General features: G+C 37.7%; 1 protein-coding gene across 2 annotated transcripts in view; it reads right to left on the minus strand.

Annotated features, from left to right (window-relative positions):
* Positions 1 to 16,102, minus strand: part of Aatf (apoptosis antagonizing transcription factor) — a 106,708-nt gene that overhangs the window by 65,168 nt on the left and 25,438 nt on the right. For both annotated transcript variants that reach the window (XM_023703186.1, XM_004643006.2), the window contains exons 5-8: positions 6,648 to 6,762; positions 4,609 to 4,801; positions 3,910 to 4,074; positions 2,125 to 2,208 (exon numbers count right to left, since the gene is read on the minus strand). In XM_023703186.1, coding sequence (XP_023558954.1) covers positions 2,125 to 2,208; positions 3,910 to 4,074; positions 4,609 to 4,801; positions 6,648 to 6,762 — 557 coding nt within the window. The remainder of the gene's footprint in view (positions 1 to 2,124; positions 2,209 to 3,909; positions 4,075 to 4,608; positions 4,802 to 6,647; positions 6,763 to 16,102) is intronic.

The following is a 16,102-nucleotide window of genomic DNA, read 5'->3' on the forward strand; positions in this document are numbered from 1 at the left end:
TTAGGGCTGGGGAGATAGCTCAGTAGAATAAGTACGTGCCTGGCAAGCACAAGTCCTGAGTTCAATCCCCGATGAAAAAAAAAAAAGAAAAAATCTGGCACCACGTAACTTCTGATTCTTTCCAAAGTCAAAATGACCATGAAGGGGCCAGGGAAATGGCTCAGTAGAATAAGCGCTTCCCTGGCAAGCGCAAGGGTCTGAGATCAATCCCTGGTTCCGCCAATAAAAAAAAGAAAAATAAGTATTTCGAGTCAATTCAGGACACAGCAAAAAAGATATCCATATAAGAGGACTTTTAGAACTGTTTCAAAAAGTGGTAAGTGTGGAATAAGCGCTTCCCTGGCAAGTGCAAGGGTCTGAGTTCAATTCCCGGTTCCACCAAAAAAAAAAGTGGCAAGATGCATGGGATAAGAATGTGGGCATAGAGTAGGGTTTGAGAAGATTGATGGCAAAGTGTCTTTTATTGTAATAATTTAAAAATGTTTAAATATGAACTGTATTTTTAAAATTACATCATGTACAAAGTACAGGCATCATGGCTAAACCTTCAACAGTTCCAAATTCTCTAGCAAAAGTTAACACTCAAAATTCCGCAGAGAAAAAAATTTGTCTTGATAAACAATGGCTCAACAAAAATTGGTACATCACTGCTAAACAGAATCCACTGAGCACTAAAGAATTCAGCCTAGGGCCGGTAAGATAGCTCAGCAGTCTAAAGCACCTAGTTAGGCAAACTTAGGCAGGTGCAAGGAACCGCAGTTCGATCCCTGGCACCACATGCCAAGCTAGCCCCGCCCTCAGGGCAGGCTGAGTCAGCAAAAAAAAAAAAAAGAATTCAGCCTGAAGCATAATTCATTAATAAGTACAGTATGACTTCCCAAGAAACTCAGGTATATATGAAGTTACTTTGGTTTTTTAGCTCAAATATGCCAGCCATGGTGGCATATGCCTGTAATCTCACCACTTTGGGAGGTTAGAAAAGAAAGACTACAAATTCAAGGCCAGCCTGGGCAACTTAGCAAACATCTGTCTTTAAAAAAAGGCTGGACATGTAGCTCAGTGCAAAATTCTTGGGTTCAGTCCCCCTCCCTGCCCACTCAAAAGCCCAAAACAGGATCATGCGAGGCAAAGAACAGAGGAGACATTCGTGAAGAGATATTAAGAAATGAACTATATTTCAACTTCTATCAAATCTTGGTCATTAAAGCATTAACATTACAATCAGTAGTAGCAGATACTCTCAATGCACACTTGATTCATTTGAACAGGCACAAAAACAGTGAAGAGACTTACTACGTTATACAACCACAGGTATAATTCCAGAATTCTGGAATCCTAGCCCTTTGGCACTGTGTCCTGTTCTAATAGTAATGGAACAAGCCAGGCACAGTGGCACACATTTGTGGTCCCAGGACTCAGAAGGCCGAGCCACTAGGACTGCCTTGAGCTCAAGGATAGCCTGTGCTGCACAGTGAGTTCAAGCGTCAGCCTAAACTACATAGCAAGACCCTATCTCAAAGAAAAAAATATATATATAATCGGAATGGAACAAGAAACAAAAAACCCAACACTATGTCCTATATTAATACTATGAAAATTGTTGATAAATAAGTCACATGACTCAAAGAAGCTAAAACTATCTTACACATAATTCACAAGCCAACATCAACATGCCATAGCCATAGCTGTTTTCATTTCAAAGGGAAAACATAAAAGAAAAACAACAATGCAGAACAAGGGCCTGGGGAGATAGTTCAGTAGAATAAGCACTTGCCTGGCAAGTACAGGGTCCTGAGTTCAATCCCCCAGTACCACAATAAAAAATAAAATAAAATAAAATAATGTAGAATGACACTATAGTGCCAGGGATATAGCTCAGTGGCACAGCACCTGCCTGGCAAGTACAAAGTCCTCAACTGGATTCCTGGTACCAAAAAAGCAAAGAAACAAGTTCTGGCTTCTATCCAGAATGATACTGTAAAACAACTCTGAATGCAGTAATTCTAACTCCTTCTCTTTATAATTCTGCAAAATAAGCTACTTTTTGTTCTGAGAAGCCTGCTATTTTAAAATGCTAAAAATCTGACTTGTAAAAGAACAAGATTGTTAAAAAAAAAGTCATACCTGATGGTAAAAGTCATCATCATCAAAAATTTCTTCATCCAAGTCCTTCAAGTGAGCATTGGCAGGGACTTGTGGAAGGATCTCCTAGGTCAATGAGAAATGAAGTGAATCTCAAAAAGGTTATCAAAGTAACACAGCTATTTTAAATAATATACCTGTCAAAGTATTTTTTCCTTAAGATATGAAGAACTCAGAAATAAAAGCTGGGTATGGGGGTTTGTGACTATGATCCCAGCACTGAGAAAGCCTGAAGCAGGCTAATTCCAACCTTGAGTCATATGTCCATATAAACCCACAACTACACATGTTCAGTGGTGTTTTCACTGGTGGTGTTTTCTGAAATGGAGACAAATTATCCAGAATTAAATAAACTACAGTATAGTATAGATTCCACCCAATGGAATCCTCTGTAAGCATTTTAAAAAATGAGGTGGATCTCTCTGTAACAATATAAAAAAGTATCTAGAACATATTAAATTTAAACTGTAAGTTGTAAGCTTTTAAATGCAGTTGTTTTCTATACACACACAGCTATTCTACTTAATAGCAAGAAAAAGACAATCATATTTTGGAGTAAGTATATGCTATATGCATAAGGCTTGTCACAGCTATTATTATCTGAGGGGTAGAATTTTCAAAAAGAATTTTATTTTAAATTCTTATGAACTTAGGGACAGCCAAATAGTTCAGTGGATTAAAGCGCCTGCAAGCAGAGGCTGGAGGTTCAATACCCGGGCCTGCCATGCTGGCCCCACCCCCAGGGCATGCTGAGACAGCAACTGAGACTGGGCATGGTAGCATGCCCATAATCCCAGCTTTTGGGAGGCTGTCAACAGGAGGATCACTATGAGTCCCAGTTAGTAGTGAGACCCTAAACACCCTGTAGACCCTTCGCTAAAATACAAAAAAAAAAAAAAAAAAAAAAAAAAAAAAAATTCTTATGAACCTAAAATAAATTAAGTATATATTTTTCTTATAATTAAAAAAGTTTCCTTTAAACAAAAGAATTTGATTATTCCCCTTCTGGATCCTTTTGAGGAGTATGTAAACAACAAACATTAAGCCAAAATACATACTTGCTTCAACAATGGCATTCCTAAGAGTGGCTATAAAATTAAATCTTGCCAGGGATACAGCTTAGCGGCACAGCACCTGCCCGGCAATTTCAAGGTTCTGAGTTTGATCCCTAGTACAAAAACAAACAAACAAACACAACACTAACCCTTAGCCAGGTCTGATGGCACAGGTATATAACCCAAGTATTCAGAAGGCTGAGGCAGAAGGATGGCTGAGGCAGAAAGATCGCTGTGAATTCAAGGCCAGCCTGGGTTACACAGTAAGTTCAAGTTTGGCCTGAACTACATAGCGAAACCCTGTCTCAAAAAAACCAAAAGATACAAAACCAAAAACTAAACCTTAAGGACTGGGGGTGCAGTTCAGTGGTAGAGGGTTTACCTAACCCCGATTATCACAAAACCCCAAAAACTAAAAATAAATCTGAAAAAATTTTGAAAGATTTAAAATACATCTTTAAGTAAATCTTACAAATGTTTCCCCTACCTAACTCCTATATCACCTAAGAATAAAACAACATAAACAATCAGTAAAGCTCTATGTTTTTAAAAAAATCCCTGTACAGCTACTCTTTTAAGTTTGTTAACAACACAGTACAGAAATACATTTTCCTTTCTTGTTAACTTATCCAGGTAATGCCCACAAGTTCTTCACTTAATCTGCCTGACAGAAACCACTCCCCACACTCACTATACATCACAGAGTTCTTACCTGTTCTCCTGGCAAATTCTCTGGGATAGGTGAAGCTGCTGGTTCAGGTTTGCCAAGAACTCGGTAGACAGAGCGCTTGGTTTGTGTCCTTCGCAGTAATCTCTCTTTGTCCATCAAAATGTGATCAATCTGAGTCAAGACGGAGCGTTCAAAGGCACCAAAACCCTGCAATATTAACCAGTGTCAGATAATACAGCAAGCCAATGCTGAAGGGAGCTACCCTGGCTTTTCCATCTTTACTTGTCAGCAGAGAAACTGACCATCATCTCTTCAAAAGGGACTTTCTGCTAAGGTCTGAGTTTGTGAGCAGCTATAGTTGTTCTCATGAAAAAACAAAACTGGGTCTTAAGCAGGTCATATCACTTTCTTATAGCTACAGATTAAATTCTGGTCCTTTAATGATAATTATTTTAAAACCTATTTCTTTAAAGTATTTTGTATTCTCAGCAGTTAAATGCTTACAAGGCAAAGGTTCTGTAAATTTTGTGAGAAAAATGACTAAATGGGCCGGGGAGATAGCTCACTAGAATAAGCACTTGCCTGGCAAGCGCAAGGTCCTGAGCTCAATCCCCAGTACCACAAAAAAAAAAAAAAAAAAAAAGGACTATTCAGCATCCATATAAATAAACTATAGTTTCAATTTCTCAATTTCTTATAACTGCTTTAGGTTGCTACAACACACACACACACACAACTTGCCTTGCCCAGCTTTCCAGAAGCCAGTTTAGTTTTATCATGCCACTTCTGTAGCGTGCGGTTCCTGTAGACAGTAAAGTCAGCGAAGCGCTTTGCCATGAAGCCAGGATAGGCATCCATCTCCAGCTTCCTCTTCGGCAGTGCCCTTCTCTTCTGCTTTCTGTCCACTGGTTCATCATCTTCACTAGAAATCTCACTAGAAAATGGGTAGGAACACAGAGTCCAATGTCAGTAAATATTACTTAGGTTAAAAAAACTAGCCTCATATGAAGTGTTTAGGCCTTATATATTCTTTTTTTTTCCCTTTTTCGTGGAACCGGGGATTGAACTCAGGCCCTTGCGCTTGCCAGGTAAGTGCTTATTCTACTGAGTCATCTCCCCGATCCCCTATATTCTATCTACATCTTAAACATACCACAATTATGAGGATAGTTTTTTTTTTTTGGTTTGAAAACAATGTTCATGAAGTCAATCAAAGCTCATGTAACTTTTCAAATACACATGAAAAGCACTTGAGTTTCAAAATATTTTCTAAAAGGTAAGCAAACTAAAAATAAATGAGGTTGTAAAATCATTATTAGAAATGCCTATGAACCAAGCATGCACTATTGCAGAAGGGTCTTTAAAAATTAAACACATAATCATATTTCTATGGCCTTAATCCCCAAATCAATAAGAGAAATGTGTCTCTGTAACAACTATTTGGGAAAGGTGAATAAGATAACAAAAACATAACATGGAAAGCTGAACGTGAAGAAAATTCAAAGGGGTAGGCGCCCAAATATGTGCTAAACTGCAACACAACAGCACTCTGAAGCCACAGCATCAGTCAATCAATATTCAATATTCGGGAAAAAAAAGCACATCTGCCTTAAGCATGTTTTAAACGTGCATTTTCTTGCCATCTTCATTCCCTGAACCAGGTATTATATTATGAGCAGTATAGAGATGATTTAAAATACATGAGAGGGTATGTGTCATATGCCAATATTATATACCACTTTATGTAAGAGACATGATAGCATAATTGAGGCTCTGGGTATCATCCACAGCACTGCGGATGGGGGAGGCACGAACATATAACAGACATACACTAACTTGAGCATCTGCAGATTCTGGTATCGTGCTAGGTCCTGGAGTTAATTTCCATGGATACCTAGAGATGGCTGTACATGTAACTGCCATGAGAATGTAAAACAATACAGCTATATAGCCAGTTGTACTCACTGGATTACTGACCCAAAATATAGTACATGCGTAGTCAATAAACGTAAGCTTCCTTTCTGTCCTTCCAATTTGTTCAGTAGAAGACAACGAGGCAAGACAAACCCAGTGGAAAAAAAGGACACATGTGCCATACAAAGCAGGCTCAAAATGAGGGAAAACCTTCATTAAATGTAACAATTTCAGGAAAGAAAAAAGGTTATTTTTTCATTGTTCCCTGAAATCTTTCTATCCTTCAAAATAACTCCTTCCTTCACTGAAGATGGTTGTCACCAGGGATCCCATGGTATGAGCAAAGGTGCTTCATAAACATTAAGCACTAACATTCATAATATGCTTTTATCTCCTAATTTCAACAGACCTATGAGAAAGCAAATCTTTCCTAAGCCCACAAACAAAAGACATAACAAAAGATAAAAATCCAAAATTAAATCCAAATTTGTGTGTCTCTTGACCACCATTAATTGTAAGGGGTTCTTTTATTTTTACATGGTGGTACTACAGGTTGAAACCAGGGCTTTGCACATGCTAGGCAAGTGCTCTACCAATGAACATCTCATCCCTTTCCAAATTTTCAAGATAAATCCTCACTATATTCCCCAGGCTGGTTTTAAATTTGTGACCCTCCTACCTTAGCCTTTCAAGTACCATGTACCTTCCAAGACATGTGCCATCATGTTTATCTATGAGACTTTTTCTATTTTACTAAAATCAAGTCTGATTCTATCTCAGAAAGATGGCTTTCTCTCTCCTAAGAGATTGGAAACTATCTAGATGAAAATAAAATAAACCACTCCACAGTTCCATTCCCTCTTTACCTTTCCTCTTTTGGCTTTGTTCCATCTACTAGATATCTAGTATCTGGGTACTGGAAAAGCAACTCTTCCTGAAGATCTACCAATGACCTCAACAACGCTTTAAGTGCCTTGTGACCTGGGAAGGAAATGAGACAATTAATCACTACAATTTTCCAAAGTGGGTAATACCTGTTACTCCCCAGGAGTCCTGGCAGCAAAGAGCACAAACGGAGATACAGGACACACTCAGAACTCCCTGAAATACACAATTTCCAAAGGAAATAAAAACAGTGCTTAGGGTTGTTGCAAGAAACAAGCAAGGTAATATGTGAAAGGCGCTTTGGAAAATATCTGTGGAGAGTAAAATTTCAATAAATAGTAAGTTCTTAAATTTAAGTGTAGCAAACTGCCCCCTGCCTGTTATCACAATGTTAAACTGTACATTTCTAAGGCTACTGTTGCTATCTTGGATCTGGCTAATTCTTTAGGAAATTCTTCTTCTACTACAGAGCAAAACTCAGGATTGGATTGCTCCTCTCTCCCACTTCTCCCCCAAAGCGTATCTGCCACTGGCGCAAGCTGCAGCACATTCGCTCACTCACTCACACACTCTTTATGGAACATTCCCGATCACATGTGAAAATCCAAGTTAATGGCTTTCTAAAATATGTATACATATTAATTTATAATAACATAGGAATTAGATATATAAATATGTACTTGGAGACTATGCTTTCATCTGCATTTGCAACATAGGTGGGTCAGGATTTGGTGTACAATCTGTGGTTAAGAACTTTCAGGATGAAAACTGGTCCTCGGGAAACTGAACTCTTGTCTTCTCTGTCAAATACTCCTACTAAAGAGGTTAACTAGGGATGGTCAAATAGCTCAGTGGATTAAAGCACCTGCAAGCAGGTGCAGGGGCTGGGGTTTGATCCCCAGGCCTGACGTGCTGGCCTCGCCCCTGGGATGGGCTGAGATGGCAATTGAGACTGGGCGTGGTGGCACGTGTCTGTAATCCCAGCTCCTGGGAGGCTGTAAACAGGCGGATCACTATGAGTCCAATCTAGTAGTGTAGTAGTGAGACCCTGAACCTCCTATAGACCCTTCCCTAAAATACAAAAAAAAAAAAAAAAAGGTTAACCAGACACTGTTAATCACCATTTATGTGTTGAGAGCACTCAGATTCCTCACTATCAAACTTGTACATTTCCAGCAACTGCCAGAAAGTCTTCACATGGCTCTATCACACCTTAAAGCATACCATGACTAGAAAACTTTTTTATTCCTATTTAATAGTTTTCCCTTGTCTGAATTTCTATTTTACACTTAATGTATTTTCATAGGAGAATGACATCACACATTTAACTGGTGCCAAACTGTATTTTTATTCTTTTTTTTTTGCAGAACCAGGGATTGAATTCAGGTCCTTGCACTTGCCAGGCAAGTGCTTGTTCTACTAAGCTATCTCCCTGGCCCCTCTATTTTTATTCATATTACTAATAATTGTCCATTTTTTCCTCTAGCCATGCTTCTGTCATTTCTTCCCTCCTTTTCCTAAGTAACTGTAATCTCACAAGTAACTCTTACATAATAACCCCTATATTCATTTTTATTTTATATTCTGTACTAACTTCAGCCTGTACTAGCCTCACGCCCTATGAAATCTTTTAAAGTAATCTCTGGGTCCCATTCTTTCTTTTCTGTTTCTGCTTCTACCTTGCCTACCTTGAGCAGCCTTCATCATTTCATGTCTGTACCAGATTCATCACAGGGCAACAGCACAAGTTAAGCTCTCAATGTTGTGTCATAGGCAGAATTATAGGAATTACATAAATAAATATGTACTTGTATTACAATGCATATATATGCATAGTAATACAAGGGGGAGCATTGACCAACCTGAGAAAACATTCCCAGACTGGTCAGAAATTGTTCCATGGGCAGGGGAGATAGCTCAGTAGAATAAGCACTTGCCTGGCAAGTGCAAGGGCCTGAAGTTCAATCCCTGGTTCCGGAAAAAAAAAAAAAAAAAAACCTATATGAATAAAATTTTATTTAAAAATAAAAAAAATCCTTACATCTTTTCAAAATTCTGTACACTGATCATTTTATAATGCATAGCCACACCATTTGGAAGGATTAGTAATATCACTACCTTAATTAGTATAAACACTACCTTAAAAATCCAGAATGTCTTGTGCCCAAATCCAAATCCTCAACCTGCTGCTCTCAATAATAAAATGGGGGGGCTGGTGAGATGGCTCAGTGGTCTAAAGCACCTACTTAGAACAAGCTTAGCAAAACACAGAGACCGCGGTTCAATCCCCCAGCACCACATGCCAGCCAGCCCCGCCCCCTGGTGGGCTGAGCTGGCCACACACACACACACACACACACACAAATAAATATAAAAAATAAATAAATAAATACATTCTTAAAAAAAAATAATAAAATGGGGTGGGGACATGCTTTATCAAATATGGAGATTAAGTTTCTCAGAAAGAAAAATCTAACACAGAATTATCCTTCTATCAGCTTTTAGGAAATGAATTAAATACAAACAAAATGAAAGGTAGCAAAAAAGAAAAAAATAAAGATAAAACAATTTTTAAAATAAGAATCAATTTAAATGTGCTAAATCTGTAAACAATACAAAATTATGTAAATATATGGAAGTTTTTCAGAGGGAGAAAATCAGAGAATATAAAATGTTACCATAAAAAAGTTACCATAGGGCCGGGGAGATGGCTCAATAGGATAAGCGCTTGATTGGCAAACGCAAGGATCTGAGGTCAATCCCCGGTTCCGCCAAAAAAAAAAAAAATTACCATAAATTATCTGCTTTAAAAAGGCTAGAACTTTAAAACAGCTAGCCCAGAGTAGCTGAAGTTCTAAAAGTATATGTTATAGCAAGAACTGTAAGAAAATGGAGTAAGATACTAGAAGGAAGCCCATATAAATTAAAAAATCTTATTCACTGAAATCCTACATAACTTTTTTTTTTTTTTTTTTTTTTTTTTTTTGTGGAGCCACGGATTGAACTCAGGCCCTTGAGCTTGCCAGACAAGCACTTATCCAACTGAGCTATCTCCCCAGCCCCTGAAATCCTACATAACCATTAACCACTATTTCTACTTTCTTTCCTACAAATAGTGGTAATTTTGGGGGGATGGAGAGGAGTGGCTTCTAGGTTGGGAGGCTGAAGATCAAATCTAGGACCTTTTACATGCTAGGCAAGCTGTACTCTTTTTTTTTTTTTTTTTTTGCAAGCTCTACTCTTGAGCTAAACCTCCAGCCTAAAAGGCTATACCTTAAGAGACACAGCCTATGTTTTCTACAGTGAAGCTACAAACACACTGCATCTACAAAGTGGTCTTAAAGATTTCCTGGATCAAGATTTCCCTTGAGGGGCTGGTGAGATGGCTCAGTGGTCTAAAGCACCTACTTGGAAAAAGCTTGGCAAAGCCGGGACCGCGGCGGTTCGATCCCCCAGCACCACATGCCAGCCAGCCGCGCCCCCCTGGTGGGCTGAGCTGGCCCCACACACACACACACACAAATAAATAAATGTTAAAAAAAATTTAAAAAAAGATTTCCCTTGAAGGGCTGGCCAGATAGCTCAGCAGACTAAAACACCTGCTTAGGAGAGCACAGGGGCCAGGAGTTCAATCCCCAGCACCACAAGCTACGCAGGCACTGCCCCCACGCAGGTTTGGGTTGAGACTGGGTGTGGTAGCGTGCCTGTAATCACAGCTCTTAAAGGCTGAAAACAGGTGGATCGCTACAAGTCCAATCTACATAGTGAGACTCTGTACACCCTGTACTAAATTTAAAAAAAAAAAAAAGATTTCCCTTGAAAGTTAAATGAAATAACCTAGCTGCACATAAGGAAAAATGCTATATAATTCCACTTACATGAGGTACCTAAGGTAATCAAACTCACAAAACAGGGCTGAGGATATAACCCAGTGGCATATTTTCTTAGCATGCCTGGGGTCCTGGGTTCAATCTCCAGCTCCATAAAAGGACAGCAACAACATGGAGACAGAAAAAGTAGGATAGTAGTTACTAGGAGTTGCGGAAGGGGCAGAATAGGGAATTACTGCTTAATAAGTACATAGTTTGAGAAAATAAGAAATTCTGGAGATGGCTGTAAATAACATAAATGTATTTATTTATTTTTTATTTTATTTATTTATTTATTTATTTGTGTGTGTGTGTGTGTGTGTGTGTGTGTGTGTGTTGTGTGTGGCCAGCTCAGCCCACCAGGGGGCAGGCTGGCTGGCATGTGGTGCTGGGGGATTGAACCGCGGTCCCTGTGCTTTGCTAAGCTTGTTCTAAGTAGGTGCTTTAGACCACTGAGCCATCTCACCAGCCCCAACATAAATGTATTTAATGACACTGAACTGTATACTTAAATCCATCCCAGTTCACCTAGGTATAACCAAGAAAAAAAAGATAATCTGTATTACTTCAAATTGAGCCTCTCAAACAAACAAACAAACAAACAAACAAACACCCAGCAGGGGAGGTATTATCCAGACTTAAAAAGGAAAGTCGGTCACATGCTTGAATATGGATCAACATCGAGGACATTACACTAAATGGAATAAATCATGAAGAGATAAATATGATATAATTCCACTTATATAAGATACCTGTAGTCATCAAATAAGAGATACAGAAAGAGGCATCGTACTTGCCAGTGGCTGAGATGAGGAAACAGAGTTAATTAAGAGACAGTCTTCAGTTTTACAAGATGAAAAGTTCTAGAGACTGGTTGCACAACAATGGAAATATATTTAGTATTACTAAGCCAACTGCACACTTAAAATGATAAAAACTGTGTTTTGTGTTTATTATATCTCTCTCTCTCTCTCTCTCTTCCTCTCCCTCCCCTCCCCCTCCCCTTCTCCCTCTCCCCCTCAAAAGAACAGGAAGACCAAAGCGCCTGTCCTTTCCTTCTTCTAAATGCTATGTACCCATGACCTGAAACATGAACTCAAGAACCACATAGGGAAGCAGCTGCAATGCATTTTATAATCTTTCAGCTGTTTGCCAACAAGCAAGTTACAATTTGATGCAAACATGTAGCACACCCAAGAACTGTGAAATCATCCAATGAAAGACTACAATTTTTAAGGGCCACTTTCAAGTAGCTACACTAGCCTTTTCATTTCATTCAAGTCAGTTTTAAAAATCCATCACAGATATATTAAGACAGCATATCAATCCAACAAGAAAGTAGAAAGCCAGTATCAGTAAATCAAAGTATGCTTTTCTGTTAATACTCTCTCACATGTTCTCATTTTATACACCCCTTCAACCACTCAGAAAGTAGCCTTCAGTATTTAAGCTCCATTCAGGGATAGCACCACCATGCCTCACAGTGTCAAGAGGCCTATCAGAGATGAAATCTGCAGTTCTGTGCTTCTAACCACTACCAAAAAAGTTTGTTAAAGTAAATGTCACCACTAGCCCACCATACAGACAATTTCCTACAGAGAGATTTAGAAGACCAAACCCAATTCGCATTCCACATAAACTCTAAGAGAAAATGGGGCACCATTGAAGGTGGGAGGCCTCTTCAATGCCACACCAGACAAGTTGACAGATTCTCTGAAAGGCTCAAATTCAACACTGAATTCTTCCCAGCCAAAACAAACAAACAAAACCCTCTTTATTATTCATATAGAACCAAGTTGTATTTGCTCGACTCTATGAATAATAACTAGATTGAAGTCAACAGTTTCTAATTCACCTCTAATTTTTCTTCCTATAACAAGAGTTAAAAGTTAAGAAAAGCAGCCAAGATGCTATGCTTTCTTTTCTCTCCCTCTTAGCACAAGGCCACAAAATAAATGGAGACTGTCAAGGATATCTATGTCTATTTTGCCCTACATGGTTCATTTCCAGAGGCCTTTCTTTCCTTTAAGGAGGATATTAAGAAGGACATATGCCTCACCATATTATCAAGATTCAACCTAAGCATCTGATTACCAGTTTTAAGAGCAATTCTCAGTGGAGAATAAATGGAAATAGTCCTTTATTGAGGGTCAGGAACCCACTTCTCTGACAGTCACTAACTAGTCATGTTATGTGAGTGGACTAATTTAATAACTGCAAGTTTTAATTTTCTCCTTTATAAAATTTAGACTATGCCCTGCCCATTGGTTTCATACAATTCAGGTGAAAAACAATGTGTTATTGTCTATTAAGGTATTTAGAAATTAAAAAGAAAAACCTATAGATATAGAAGGCTTATTACTATCAAAATCATCATCTTTCACATGGAACATTTTACGCTCTGCTTGTACTGATCTACAGTGCTACGACTGGCTTGGCATTCACAGGTCCCAATATTAGGTATTCATTTACACGTTACTCATATGCAAGCATTCTATGTATAAAATGTCACCAATCTAAAAACCATTTTCACCTAACAGCTTTATTTTTTTCCATGATTCATCTAGGCTGTCCAACACAAACAAAACTGTAGGCAGAGAATCAGTTTAGACAAGGCACATAGTTCATTAATTAGATTATAAAACAATAAGTAAAATTTCTGGAAATGGGATGGAAAGAGAATAAGAGATGTATAAAGTAAAATAAAGTTTACCTTACCAGTTTTTAAATGTCTATATAGTTATTTTTAAATATGCAAAAATGCAATTATTTATACACAAGTAAGTATCAACTCCCGCACTTCTATTACTCCAGATAAATACATTGAAGTGGAATGTACTGATTATAAGAGCATTTTTTTCTTCCCTAAAAGTAACTCCAGAGCTAGAGCTAAACTATAGGTCAAAATGACACACGATATATTGGCCTGAGAACAATACTTTTCATTCAAATCCACACAAGCCTGCCACTTGCCCTAGTCATCCCCAGCAATTAATCCCCCAAGAAAGACGTTTGATTAAATCTTTTCAAGCAAATCCTTTGCTTTGCTTTTGTTAGTTCACTTCTTGTCAACATCTATTAAAATATGCCTTTAATTCTCCCACAATCTTAAAAAACACCGATTCCACTGTCTTCAACTTTAATCAACTGTATGGCCAGCATTTTTCATTTCATAATAATGTGCTGCTTGGAATTCAAGAGGCAAGCTCAGCATCAATCATCTGGTAAGAATTTTTCCACTGCAATAAATATGCAAATGAGGAGAGCCAGTCAGTCGTATTTCAGGCCCGACTTGCTAGTGTTTTAAAAAAGACACAAATTTATTAATTGCCGGTGGCCAGAGGAATCCTATTACTTTGGGCATTGATTACAAAGCTGTGTGAGTGATTATTGTGCAACTCGCAGGCTACCCAGGCATGAGGAAAAATTATTAAAGCAAGGCAGAGATTATCAACTCGGAATAACAATAAGCCTTAACATTTAGGCCCTAACTTCTTCAACAAAGAATTACGTGACGGCTCCACTGTATCATAATTCCAAATTCTGTCAGTATTACTGTTTGGGCTTGTTCTATATTCCCTAAGCAGAATGGCATTACCAGTAAAAAGGAAGAGTGCAGGTTACAAATTCCTCAATAACAACCATGTGGATAAATGACTATCATTTCCAATATAGGTCCAACTAGAATTTTTATATATCAGTATAAGTATGCACATGTACAAGTGTGTGCACACACACACATGCGTAGATATTAATAAATGGAAATGTGTCATGATGACTAGTTTTAATTGGAATAGGATAAGGAGTTCTGTTCAGTACGTTAGCTAGTTCTGAGGCCCAAAAATACAATTTTTTTAATAGTACAGAAATACCCACAAGGATAACTTTTTGAAGCAGAGTAAGAGAATTATATTCTAAAATCATGAAAGCTGAGCCATAAGCAGCAGTGGGTTTTTGTACCTCAGAGGGCACTGCAGTAGAAGTTCTGCAATCTACAGCAGGGTCTACGGAGGAAACAGCTTGATAGGCTAATTCTGAATGCAAAGTGTTTTTGTGAGAAACATTCAACCCAAGATATATTAAATAAATAAGAAAGAGGACTCAGTGGACAAAACATTTTTTTCTTTTAAGAGAATGATGTGGGGAATTGGGAGAGTTAGTGGAAGTTGAAGTAAGGGAGAGATGAAGAGACATATGATAAAACATATGTGGAGTGAGCCTGCTCATACAAGGAAACAAAAGGAAAAAATACTCTTAACATTTTACATTACTGCTACACTAAGTAACATGATAAATAGTGCATATTTGAGTTCTGTGGAGGGATATCCCACTCAAGCTATAATTTCTGACCAGGCATGAATTTATAAGGAAAGACTGCAGAATTTCTTAGGTTTCCCTGAATACTCTCACAAATACCTTGATGAAGTGTGCCAATAAATCCTTAAAAAGCCCTACAGGACATACCAATCTAACTGATCAATGTACTTTTAGAAATGTGCTACAGTTACCTTCCACTCTCGGTTCCTCGACAACCTCTGTTGCTTCAGAGTATTTTTCCTTAAAAGGAAATTTATTTGCCCCATTGAACAGAAAGAGTAAATGCTCAGAATATGAGGTACTTAAAGTCCAAGTTTATTTACAAGTGATTGTTTAAACTATTCTAACAGTACTCAGGTGAGTAGCAATACTGTACTTTCATTGGTATTTGATGTCCTTTTGGACTATTTTAGTATTTCATACACATATATTACTTTTATAATTTAAAATTTTATTAAAATTTAAAGTAAATTGTAAGAAAACTTATTAAAAATGAAATTAGAACTATAGTCCATGTAACTCTTTCTTCATTTAAAGTAAAATCTGAGTCTTGCATATAATAAAACTCTGTCTAACCAAATACTCAAATTATCTAAATCATACATATGAGTCTAGAAATAACTCTCATGAAAATGGCAATGGGAATTCAAAATATACCTTTCTTAAAAATGGGGATGTCACACAGAATTAATCACTCTTCTCTCGGGATCATTCATATCATCGTTACAACACTTCGCCACATGGTACTGTGAGTCTGATTTCACAACACTGTATTTATACTGCTTTGGGGCAGAGAACCACCTCATCTTGTCACTCCAGCATCTAACATATCACCTGGGCCATAAAAGGTATCTTACAAATGTTTTCATTTCAGAGAGATGATGCTTAACTCACATGGCAGAACATTTGATCACACTATTACTGCCATATCTAAATCCTGACAAACAAAGGTGACTACCTATTTCCTAAATTTTAGCATCAACTGCGTATTCTCAACAAACACTTTAACAGAAGCAAAGCTGTCAAATTTGACATTTTCCCTATTATAACATACCAACTCTAAGATGTATGAGCTACTCACAAGAGTCTCAAATACAGTCTTAGGAATGTAAAAGCATAAAAATAACTACATTACAATTCATCCTCATAAAGACATAATCCTTGAGGCTCAGAAAATAAAACTGTTTTGTGCTTCATTTAATATTAGTAAGAACAACTGGTGTTTACTCATCAATTCAGATGAAACACTT

This window comes from Octodon degus, unplaced genomic scaffold, assembly GCF_000260255.1.
Source record: "Octodon degus isolate 3935 unplaced genomic scaffold, OctDeg1.0 scaffold00164, whole genome shotgun sequence".
Classification (NCBI taxonomy): domain Eukaryota; kingdom Metazoa; phylum Chordata; class Mammalia; order Rodentia; family Octodontidae; genus Octodon; species Octodon degus.